General features: G+C 50.2%; 1 protein-coding gene across 1 annotated transcript; it reads right to left on the bottom strand.

Moving 5' to 3' along the window:
* Positions 1-1,095: 1,095 nt before the first annotated feature.
* Positions 1,096-3,173, bottom strand: LOC139837836 (uncharacterized). The gene is made up of 5 exons (XM_071827136.1): positions 3,039-3,173; positions 2,774-2,947; positions 2,571-2,681; positions 2,316-2,487; positions 1,096-1,107 (listed from the first exon to the last, which is right to left on the bottom strand). The coding sequence occupies exons 1-5, from the start codon at positions 3,104-3,106 to the stop codon at positions 1,096-1,098; spliced, it is 537 nt and encodes a 178-aa protein (XP_071683237.1). The 5' UTR covers positions 3,107-3,173.
* Between the last annotated feature and the right edge of the window lie 9,577 nt (positions 3,174-12,750).

Here is a 12,750-nt window from a genome sequence, read left to right as displayed (position 1 = left end):
AACACCGCAACAAGAGAGGCGGCCCCAAAGCCTTTTCTTTGCACCATTTCTACAAGGAGCTTGCCACCAATGAGAAGTGGATTCGAAGGAACTATGAGACCACACCAAGTTGGCAGTGGAGGAGCGAAGGATTGCACTTGAAGAAGAAAGGATGACGAAGGAGAAGAAGATAGAAGAGGAATGGCTAGCACTTGAGAGGGAGAAGTTGGCCAAGGAGAGGGAGGATGCCGACCGCAACATCATGTTCATGAACCCAAGCACATTGCAGGACAAAGCTAGGGCATATTAGGACTAGAGGTACAACAACCGTGGGTTTGAGACTAATTATCAACTTTCCAAGCCTAATCTCTGAACAAACTTCCTCCTTTAAACTCCCAATCCCTTTCCCCAAGTTGCCAAATACGCAGGTAAATTTCGTGGGTCGGCATGGAGGGGAAAATAAACAAAAGTGGACCGTGGGATGTGTGGGATGTAGGACGGATGAATGGTGTCTATTTAAATTTTATATAAAGTTCTTGCTTTCATAAGTAGTGGAAATCGTGATGGAAACTATTACATTGTGCACGCCAGAGTTGACCACGGCAAATGACAAAATTGGTGTTGCTTGCCTCCCACACGAAATCCCTCCACCGGACCAATTAAATTTACTTGCGAATTAACGACGCACGTTAAGTTCCAACCGAGAAAACCAACAAATTCAGGGTGTGGGAGTTTGGCGCCCATGGAGCACGACAGGAAGAGATTGGGCAGAGTTTGGCTTGGGGCGGGCCGGTCAGCACATAATTCATCGCCACCCTGCTGTCTCGTACGTGCTTTATATCAGCTGGGCTGGGCCGGGTCGGGTCCTCGGGGCCGGACTGCCCATGCCCAGCTGCAATCCAGGGTGACACCGATATCAGAGCGTACGGCCCAGAGTGCCTAGCTAGTTTTGGAACTGTCGGTGTGATCGTTCCGTGGCTCCATCCTCATATCGATCTACATCAGTCGACGATCGATTCTTCTCCATCGGTAGCGGACCAGACAGCGACGCGTCTACTATTCTGTTACACTTAACAGTGACCGTATGCGACGAATATGCACCGCTAGTCCACAGTGCTAACTAATTACCTGAACGAAAACGACAGGTTTGGTACGTGGTCTATACTAATGCAACTCGATGACGATGAGATCGGTAATCAAATGGTCCACGCGATTGGGAGAAGGTCCTCAGTTCAACTTCACTTTCCAGGATCGATACCAACAAATTGACCCGCGCCTATTGCTGCTATGCTTGACTAATCAAACCAGCCAAGCCGACCGCTCCGTCTCTGGTGGAGAAAATTACACTTTTACCATCTTCATGTTACAGTTTTCATCATTTCTTAGTGTCTATTAAACATCCAATATCATCGCATATCAAATTCATCTATAAAATTTATCTACCATTTGGATTAAAATCAAATCCATTACAACCTAGAAACCATATAAATTATAATTCCTTGTCCACCTCGGTGCTGTAGAAGGTTCCTAAAGTTAGAGTTTGGTCAGCCGTCATCGTGGTTACGACGTTGCGCGGGCAAGAATAAGGTTAAGGTATACCCGCCTCTCACTAGTGGAAAACATGCCTAATGTCGCGGGTGGTAAGGGCCTTTTGTCGCGGGCGGCCAGCCGCGACAAGGGAGGCGCGATAAAAGGGTCCCCCTTTTGTCGCGGGTCGCTTACGACCCGCGACATAAGGTCCACCACGTGGCAGGCGCGGGGCGCGCAGGGGACAGGCCCTTTTGTCGCGGGTGGTAATACCACCCGCGACAAAAGGCCCTCTACGTGGCGCGCGCACAACCCTGCTGCTTTAGGGTTTGAGGGGTGCAGCACCCCCCCCCCCCCCGCCGCGACCGACTCCCCTTTTATTTCATTTTTTCCATTCGAAAATAAAAGTTGCATATATTTGTACGCTACTAGAAGTTATACACGTTCATTCATTATATATATATATATAGATCGATCAAACAAATATGGAAGCACAAGTCGATTCCCCTTACATATTCTTCCCTTACATATATATATACATGGAGCTCACGATCGACAGACAAGCGGTACTAACGACCGTCTATTTGGAGGTAGAGCATCCATTTGGACTAAACAAGCCTTTGTTGTTTAATACTTCTCTAACCAAAAGTCCCGTCAGTTCCTCGGCGATTCCTATTAGGTGTTCCTTTGGTTGGAGTATGTCCCGCATGTAGTCAACCTATATACGAAAATGAGATGAGTATGACTATATCAATTTTGATAACGAAATATTGACGATAATAAATAAAGTTGTGAATGTTATTGCTCACGTCGAATTTATTATTGTTCTGCTTCTCAGTGGTTAACAAGCGAATGGACTCGCAAACGTAGTATCCACATAGATTCGTCCCTTGTGGCTGCTGGGGGCACGGTACAGGAGTAAATGTTAGCTTCTCTGCCAAGGTAATGTCCTTATGATGTTTCTTCAAAGCTCTCCAACACCTGCCAGGCAAAAGAATGATTGAATGAGTGGATAATTAATTGATATCTCACGAAAGATATAGCGCGGCAATGATTGAAATTACGTCTGGAGAATCTTCTGCAAGTCGCGGAACCCGTCCAGGCCTCTACTCAGTGGGTCTCTTACTTCAACTATTCCCTTATCAACTTGAATATTTAGCAGAATCCAGTGGAAACTGCACATGTTTATATATATATACGTCATGAATTACACATAACATCGAGTAAGAAAAATTGAATGTGCACAACAGATCAGTAAGACTCTCACCTGTAGTTGTAAGGAAACAGTATTGAATCACAGAAGCTTTGCTCCCCTATAAACCTTAGTAGGTTTACCCCCGTTTCTTCGGCATTATTCTTTACCGTGTCATGATGTACTTTATCTGGGTCAACAAACCCAACATTGAACATCTTATTACTTCTGCATTCAATGATCTTCAGTCTGCATAAGAGAACACATAAGATATAATGAGTATATGCAATGAACATGAACAACTGAATGAACATGAACTTATATGTAGTTAACAACTTACAAGCAGTAGCAACTCATGAGAGATTTGTCGAGGGAGTCTAAATTGAATAACTGCCAGAGTTCATTCATCTCAATATGGATCTCCTCCTTTCGGAAGTAATAATCTTCTGGGATATCCGCCACGATGTAACTTGTGTTCTCCTTGCACGCATCAAGGTAGAGGAGAGGGAGAGGGAGAGGGAAGTTGCGACGTTTCAGAGGTAGAGGAGAAAAAAGTTGCGGCGTCGGGGGTGTTCGCGAGAGGGAGAGAAGAGGGGTGTTCTCCCTCTCGCGAACACCCCCGACGCCGCAACTTCCTCGCGAGAGGGAGAGGAGAGGGAGAGGGCCGGTATCGGCATCCGGTTCAATTACGCTAACTATACTAACTAACTAATTAAATACAAACTAACTAAATACAAACTAACTAATTACACTAACTAGTTTTTTTAGTAAACTATACTAAAAAACTATACTAACTAAATACAAACTAACTAATTACATAAACTACATTAACTAATTACATAAACTTTACTATACTAAAAACTATATTAATTATAAACTAACTAACTAACTAATTACATAGTAGCTAAATAAACTAACTAAAAATAACTATTAACTAATTACATAAACTATATACTAAATAATTAACTATTAACTAAAAATAACTAAAAAATTAAAAAATGGCCGGCGCCGGCGCCGGTACTGCGCGCCCTGGCTGGTGGCGCTACCTGACGCGCGGCGAGGCGAGCTCGAGGGAGGCGGCCGGCAAGGCGCGGCTGCGGCGGCGCCGGAGAGGAGCTCGAGGGAGCGAGCTAGGCGGCGCGGGCGGCGCGCGGCGCGGCGGCCCCCGAGCGACGCAGAGAGGAGGCGGCGCGGCGGCCCCGAGCGCGCGTGGCAGAGAGGGATGGAGGCGCGGCGGAGGAGCTCGAGGGAGGCGGCGCCGGAGGAGGAGCTCGAGGGAGGCGGCGCGGCGGCGGCGGCGGCGGGAATTTTGAGCAGCCTGGCGGCGTGGAATCGTCGTCTAGGGTTGCCTCCAGTGTCGCGGGTGGGGGCTCTGCCCGCGACGGGAAGCTTATATACATACCCCCTTTTGGCGCGGGTCGTGGTACAGACCGCGACAAAAGGCCCCCCTTTTATCGCGGGTTGTGCCACCACCCGCGACAAAAGGGTGGGTCTTTTGTCGCGGGTTGAGCCTCCACCCGCGACAAAAGGGGTTGGAGCTGATCCGTGGCACAGTGCATCCAACGGCTCCGGCCGTTTGTATCCAACGGCCCGGAGCCGTTGGACGCGGATCAGCCTATTTAACTATTTTAAAAACATAAAAACTATTATTGTAATAACTTTTAAATGGTAGCTCAAATAGAAATGTTTTATACATGAAAATTGATCAGCAAAAACCAATGAACATGAATATGACATCCATATACCTATTTGCATCTCGCATCATATCAAACGTTGATAGTCGTGTATGTTTCACTCCTAATGATATGCGGAGTGACACCGACAAAGGTTTCCCCGCTCCGTTTAACTTTGATCCGTTTATGTTTCTTTTCTACTACGCACCGCCGGCCTGCCACACGTGTCGCTTCCCCGTGCCACGTGTCGCCCCGTCGCTGCCGGCGTGCGACGTGTGTAGCCGTGGCTTACACGTGTCATGCCCCGCGTGCGACGTGTGTAGCCGTAACTTACACGTGCCATGCCCCGCGTGCGACGTGTGTAGCCGTGGCTTACACGTGTCATGCCCCGCGTGCGCTATATAGAGCGCCGCGTGCGCGCGCAGCCACACGTCGCCACCGCCTCCGCTCATTCATCTCCGGGATGCCTCCACGTCGTCGAGGGGCGTCCGGTTTCCGTGGCGTTCGAGTGCGTCCGAGCGGTAGGTTCTACGCCGAGATACGCGCCGGTTGTTTTTGTTCAATAAAGTGGTTGACACGAAATTTATTACGATTGAACTGAAATTAAAGTACAGAGCTCAACTGAAAATTAAGATACATGGCCAGATTCGAATGTTGCAGCCATTCAATCATAGTCGTGCCTAGCCCTATAATAGTCGCCACTGTAGTCATCATAGTCGCCGACGTCATCGTCGCTAGCATCGGGGTCGCGGTTGTCGAACCTCGGCGGGTGAGCACGCGTGGGCTGGGATTGAGGGTAGCGCAGGCGGGGGCCACGATAGGCCATGACGCTCTGGAGAGTCCGGCCGCGCCACCACATCCGACGGCCGGCCTCGTTGAAGTTCGAAGGAGGCGGGCCGTCCTCCTCGTACCTGGCAACCGCCCTCTCACGCCGATTGATGAAGAAGTTGTCCCAAGTCGGGCTGTAGTCGGGATGCCACTGGGGATTCCTCCGCTGCTCAGGCGTGAGCTCGAAATAGTAGTGGTTCGTGATGGCCATCTCGCGTGGCACACCTACAGGGATAGGAGGGACCGGTACGCCTCCGACGCTCAGCAACCAGCCGGTCGGGACGCGGTAGCCGGGCGGGCAGGGGTAGTTCGAGGCGCAAAGCGCCTCCGCCTCCCGGGGTGTTAGACATACGGTGGAAGCCATGGGAGAGAGTGATGAGGTTTGCAGATATGAGTCCAAGCCTACATATATATAGTGGAAAAATGGCGGGAATGCGGGAAGAAAATAGGCGGGAACGAATTGGCGCGCGGCTTTCATCCCGGGTGGAGGCTCCAACCGGGACAAAAGACTGGGGGAGGCTTATCTAGGAGGGCCTTATCTGGGGGGATGATGTGCGGGTAACCTTTTGTCACGGCTGGTGGGTGCAACCGGGACTAAAGCTGTCGGCAGGATAAGGATGTGTCGGTAACCTTTTGTCACGGTTGGTGGGTGCAACCGGGACTAAAGATGTCGGCAGGATAAGGACGCGTGGGTGGACGCACTGCTCGATGAGATAAAGCATGTAGCGCACGACGCCCTGTCGAAGGAACAATACAAAGTAGAAGCGGTGCCGTGCCTATAAAAGGAGCATCGATACGCCTTGCCAAGCAGATCAACAAGCCAAACACAGTTTCATTCACATGGATGAAGGAAAGGGTTGGGAAATCTCCCGTGGCGCAGCTTCTCGAAGATGTCGTTGGTGCACACGCCCTACGGCATCTTCGGAAGCTGCTCCTCGGAAAAATTTCCCTGCAAGCCCGTGAAAGACTCCGTCTCCTCTAACAGTGTTGGGGAAAGGGTTCTTATTATTACATAAATGTAGAGATTGTCTTGGGAATACATTCTTACATCGCCATCTACTATTGTGATCTTCTACGCCGTAGCCATGGAGAATTTTCATCATTTAGCAAAATGCTTGGGTCAATTTTCACCGTGAAGGGCGGAATTTCTTTAAACTTATTATAATCTTCGACATGTCTGTCTTGTCATCCACTCCCACTATGTTTCTTTTCCCGTAAAGAACTATGTGGCGCTTTGGCTCCTCCGTTGATGTATTATTTTGTTGATTTCTTTTCTCGATTTGCTAGACATGTCCTTCACGTAGAAAACTTGAGCCACCTCGTTGGCTAGGACAAATGGCTCGTCCATGTACGCAAGATTGTTGGGATCCACTGTTGTCATACCGTACTTATCGTCTATATGTACACCGCTGAGCTTTACCCATTTGCACCGAAACAAAGGGACCTTAAAAGTGGGTCCATAGTCAAGTTCCCATATCTCCTCTATGTATCCATAATATGTGGTGGTTTGCCCATTCTCGTCTTTTGCATCGAAGCGGACACCACTGTTTTGGTTGGTGCTCTTTTTATCTTGGTCGATCGTGTAAAATGTATTCCCATTTATCTCGTACCCTTGGAATGTACATATGTTTGAAGATGGTAACCTGGCCAACAAGTACAGCTGCTCTACAACAGTCGTGTCCGCTTCGATGGAAAAGATGAGATGTCTTTGCAACCAACTGCCGAAGGTATTCATGTGTTGACGTGTAATCAAGGACTCGGGCTGGCCTGGGTTTATTTCTCGTAAAACATTCTTGTGTTTCTCGATGTACGGAGCCACCAAGCTGGAATTGTATAGAAGCGTGTAGTGTGCTTGATTGAAAGAAATCTTGTCCCCTGCACACCGTTGCTTTCCTTCCTAGTGTGCCTTTTCCGGTCAGCCTCCCCTCATACCGAGATTCAGGAACACCAATCGGCTTAAGGTCAGGAAGAAAGTCAACACAAAACTCAATGACCTCCTCAGTTCCGTAGCCCTTTGAGATACTTCCTTCCGGCCTAGCTCGGTTATGAACATATTTCTTTAATACTCCCATGAACCTCTCGAAGGGGAACATATTGTGTAGAAATACAGGACCGAGAATTCTAATCTCTTCAACTAGGTGAACGAGGAGGTGCGTCATAATATTGAAGAAGGATGGTGGGAACAACAACTCGAAGCTGACAAGACATTCGACCACATCTTCATGTAATCCTGACAAAGTTTCTGGATCCATTACCTTCTGAGAAATTGCGTTGAGGAATGCACATATCTTCACAATGGCTAGTCGAACATTTTCTGGTAGAAGTCCCCTCAATGCAACCGGAAGCAATTGTGTCATAAGCACGTGGCAGTCATGGGACTTTAGGTTCTGGAATTTTTTCTCCTTCATATTTACTATTCCCTTTATATTCGACGAGAAACCAGACGGAACCTTGATACTGAATAGGGCTTCAAAAAAGATCTCCTTCTCTTGTTTGGTAAGAGCGTAGCTGCCAGGCCCTTCAAACTTCCCTGGATGATTGCCGTTTCGTCCTTTATGTTGTTTCTGATCCTCCCGTGCTTCTGGTGTATCTTTTGTCTTCCCATACACGCCCAGAAAACCTAGAATATTCACACAAAGATTCTTGGTCAGGTGCATCACGTCGATTGCAGAGCGGACTTCCAAGACTTTCCAATATTCTAGCTCCCAAAAAATAGATTTCTTCTTCCACATGGGCGCGTGTCCGTCAACGTCTTTCGGAACAGGTCGACTGCCTGGACCCTTTCCAAAGATAACATTTAAATCCTTGACCATGTCAAATATATCACCACCACTACGGGGGACAGGTTTCGGACGGTTGTCTGCCTCGCCATCGAAATGCTTGCCTTTTTTCCTTAAGGGATGCTTGCGCGGAAGGAAACGGCGATTGTACGGGTAAACAACTTTTTTGCTTTTTCCCAAATATTTACCTTCAGTCTCATCTAAACAGTGTGTGCATGCGTTGTATCCTTTGTTCGTCTGTCCTGAAATGTTACTAAGAGCAGGCCAATCATTGATGGTTACGAATTGCAACGCTCGTAGGTCAAATTCTTGCTCGGTGTGCTCATCCCACACACGTACACCTGGTTTGGCCCACAACTCCAAAAGTTCATCAACTAATGGCCTTAGGTACACATCAATGTCGTTGCCGGGTTGCTTTGGGCCTTGGATAAGCACTGGCATCATAATGAACTTCCGCTTCATGCACAACCAAGGAGGAAGGTTGTAGATACATAAAGTCACGGGCCAGGTGCTGTGACTGCAGCTCTGCTCCCCAAAAGGATTCATGCCATCTGTACTTAGACCAAAGTATAAGTTCCTTGCCTCACCTGCAAAATCCGGGAACTCTCTCCCGATGTTCCTCCACTGCCGACCATCAGCGGGGTGCCTCAACATCGCGTCTTTCTTACGTTCTTCCATGTGCCATCGCAACAACTTGGCATGCTCTTTGTTTCTGAACAAACGTTTCAACCGTGGTATTATTGGAGCATACCACATCACCTTCGCAGGAACCCTCTTCCGGGTGGCTCGCCCTCAACATCACCAGGGTCATCTTTTCTGATCTTATACCGCAATGCACCACATATCGGACATTTATTCAAATTCTCGTACTTCTCACCGCGGTAGAGGATACAGTCATTAATGCATGCATGTATCTTCTGCACATCTAATCCTAGAGGGCAGACAAGCTTCTTTGCTTCATATGTACTGACGGGCAATTCATTATTTCTTGGAAACAGCTTCTTTAATATTATCATCAATTTCTCAAATCCCGAGTCAGTCACACCGACCTCTGCCTTCCATTTCAGCAATTCCAATATGCTACCCAGCTTTCTCTGCCCATCTTCACAACCTGGGTACAACAATTTGTGGTGGTCCTCTAACATCTTGTCGAACTGCAACCTCTCCTTATCCGTGCCACAGTCTCTTCTTGCATCAGAAATGGCCCGACGAAGATCATCATCAACAGGATCATCTGATGCCTGTTCTTCACCTCCTTCTTCTTCATTGTCGTCCATTGCGGTATCATCGCATTCAGAGAACATAGATCGGTATTGGTCATCATTATCTTCTTCTTCATCGCCGTCTTCCATCATAACCCCTTCTTCTCCGTGCTTGGTCCAAACATTATAGCTGGACATGAATCCAAACCGAAGCAGGTGGCTCTTAATGTCTCTTGAGCAAGAGTAATCCTTCTCGTTCTTACATTTTAGACATGGACAACACATAAAACCTTGCTCCGACTTGTTGGCCTCGGCCACAAGCAGGAAAGAATTCACGCCCTCTCTGAAAGCGGGAGCACATCGGTTACCGTACATCCATGGATGACTCATCTGCATCATAAGTACAATTATATATGTATCAGATGCAATCACCTTGCTAAAATTAGTATTGTACGGACTATGCATATATATAGTCGAGAAAATAGTTGCTAACCTTTTAGGATCAAAAAGAGGAGAAATCTTATCAAATAAAATCAAGTGGCATCCCTCTCACAAGCATTCCATCAAACACCTCTTGTGCACATGTAGAAAAAATGAGCTAGCATACACCTCCACCTTCACCACCAAGGAAAAAATGAGGTGGGGGGGGGGGGGGCTGGCTGCGTGTCTATATATAGGCATGGCCTTTTGTCGCGGGCCGTATTACGACCCGCGACAAAAGGGGTGCCGATCCCTTTTGTCACGGGTCGTAATACGGCCCGCGACAAAAGGCCGCGACAAAAGCCTCTGCCGGCTTCGGAGCGACGTGGCCACACCATTTGTCGCGGGTGCAGGCGCGCCCGCGACAAATGGCTCCCACGGAAGCCCTATTTTCCACTAGTGTCTTATCCACCTCGTCGGAGACGATCTCGCCGGTGGCGTTGAGGAGGGCGGGGATTCGTCTAGTCGGAGCTTCCCTGTCAGTGGTGGATCTCGAACTGTCTACGTGCTACAGGTTTGGTGTTAGACGATTTGTATCAATCTAAGGGTTCAATGGCGAGGACTTCGGCTCTAGGCCGCTGGTCATGAAAACTTCCGGAACCTCAGCTTCAGTAAGGGAGCGGCAACATCGACGCATTGGCAATTAGCTCTGGCGGCTGTAGCACCCTCTAGGTGATCCAAGAACCTCAATATAATATTTATTGTATTTGAGAGACGGTTTTGTGAACTTAGGGCTCTTTTGGCTGTTCGGGCCAAACTTCCCCGGGTAAATATTCCCGGTGGGGAATAGGCAGAAACAGGAGCAAACTCCCGAGATTATTTTCCCGACCTCCGGACTAGGGGCAAAATCTCCCCGGGAAAAGGCCGAGATCACGCCGGGTTTCCTGTAACCAAACGAGCCCTTATGAAAATAAATTTGAGTCTTTCCCAGCAAAAAATCCCAGCCAAGCCGAATCATGGACTAACGAAATCTGGCGTTCGTTTCTTAATACTTCCAGGACAATCTGGCTCTGAAGTCTGAACACGTCGACAGTTGATCACGGTTTAGATAGCTAGGTTTGCCAATGCAATCCCACACACGTACACGGCCTGAGGGCATCTCCAGCGGGGCGACGACCGTTTGCGTCCGCCGTGACCGAAAATGCGTCTGGGTCCTGCTCCAGCGGGGCGACGCAAACTGATCAGGCCGTCCGCGGCGACGCAAACCTGACCCAAATATGCGTTAGGTTTGCCTCTCCGCGTACGCTCCGCGGTCGCGCCGAGTGTCCGCCGAAAATGACGTAGGATCCGCGCGTCAGTGGCAGGGAGGCCGATAACATTCCCGCCAGGGCAATTCCCCGCGCGAAAAATCAAAGTAGACCGGCGCGAGCACTCCAGAAGCTATGGACGTCCTCGCCGCCGCAGCCACCACCATGGATGCCGAGGTAACCCTCGCACCCGTCGCCGCCCCACACTCCCCCGTAGCCACGACCATAGCCAGAATGGAGGCTGCAGCTCCGGCGGAAGCAAAGCGGGCCGCCACCGGCGGCCGGGACGCAAAGCCGAAGACGGCAAAGAAGGTGCTATCGAAGGAGGGGAAATGCGACGAGGCCACAAAGCGTCGCGGCCGGCGCAAGAACCTGAAGGAGAGGAATGCAGCGGCCGCCGGCCAGCAGGCGTGGCAGATGCGGATGAAAGCCGGTGTCGCGCAAGTAGGCCTCCATCCGAGCTTAGCGGAGGCCTACATGCTCGTCAAGCGAGAGGGGATCGCTGGCGTCGCTCCTCCGGCCTCGTCGGTGAGCTCGGTAAGTTCCCAGCTGCGTCCTGGAACTCCCGCTCCCTTGCAGGTCCACCCGGCGTCGCGGTTCGCCTCCGGCGTGCCGCCGGTGCAGTTCAACGGGGCGCCCGTTCCCGACCTCAACCGGACGCCTAGAAGCGGTGACTCGTGCCCGGGCGCGACACAGAAGATGCGCCAGCTGCCGGAGGAGAGCATGCCGGTGCCCCGCATCCTGTTTGACGAAATGGCACCGACTGCCCTGACGATGGATGACCCGGTACGTGAGCTCTCTCAATGTGTGCGACTTCCGTGTATCATGCGTCTGACGTCCGGTCATTCCTAGGCCTATTGGAAGGACCGAAATGAGAAAGACATCGAGGCCATGATCTTCGGCGGCGGCTTCGTTGGCGACGATGGGGCCGGGACAGGCCCGCATGATGAGTGGGCACCGACGCAAGATGCGGAGGACATCGATGGCGCACGGCTGTTCTCCACCCAGCCCACACAGCCAACACCCGTGTGCGTCGATGACTTTGAGGACGCGCCAACAGAGCATGTCTTCACCACGGACAATGCTACCAAGAAGAAGGGGGAGAGCCACAGGACACAAGGATTCATCGACGACGAGGACAAGTGTTTGTGCGACGCGTGGCTGGCAACAAGCCATGACTGTATTAATGGCGCCCAACAAAAGGGCAAGATGTAATGGGCCAAGGTCATGCAGGAGTACAACGAGACCAAGATGCACCCGCCGTACCACATCCCAAGCCCTTGCACGGAAGAGTCCCTCAGAAAAAGATGGAACTACATCAAACAAGAGACAAGCAAGTTCTGCTCGGCTGTCGAACATACTAAGAGGCACCCCTGTCGTTGCCTAATCGACGGTACCTCGGAGGAGGGATCCTCGCGAGGGGGAGAAGAAGTAGGGGCCATTGGGCGGAGAGTCCTCGGGACGGTGGTACGCGATTTACCCAGCTTCGGAACACCTGCACGATGACAGGGCCTACTGCTGCTTGTCTGGAATTATCTAGGCGTTTTCGCGTTGTTACAATGAGTTGTGGTTGTCCCCCTAGGGCTCCTAGGATCCGGCTTATAAAGGCACACGGATCTAGGGTTTACATGAAGAGTCCTAGCCGGAATACAAGTTGCCTAATTACATTGCCGTGCACGTCAAGGATCCGCCCTTCCATATATGTCGTGTTGGATCCGGCTACCCCTAATGGGCCAGGCCGGATCCGACTTCTTGAGTTGGTCGGTGGATCCGGCTTCCTGTTCCTGGGCTGGACTTCATCCTTCTTGATCTACAGCAACTGGGCCGCCCGATGGGCCTCAT

The sequence above is a fragment of the Lolium perenne genome, chromosome 3 (genome assembly GCF_019359855.2).
Source record: "Lolium perenne isolate Kyuss_39 chromosome 3, Kyuss_2.0, whole genome shotgun sequence".
Classification (NCBI taxonomy): domain Eukaryota; kingdom Viridiplantae; phylum Streptophyta; class Magnoliopsida; order Poales; family Poaceae; genus Lolium; species Lolium perenne.
This window is presented reverse-complemented; position numbering and strand designations above follow the sequence as displayed.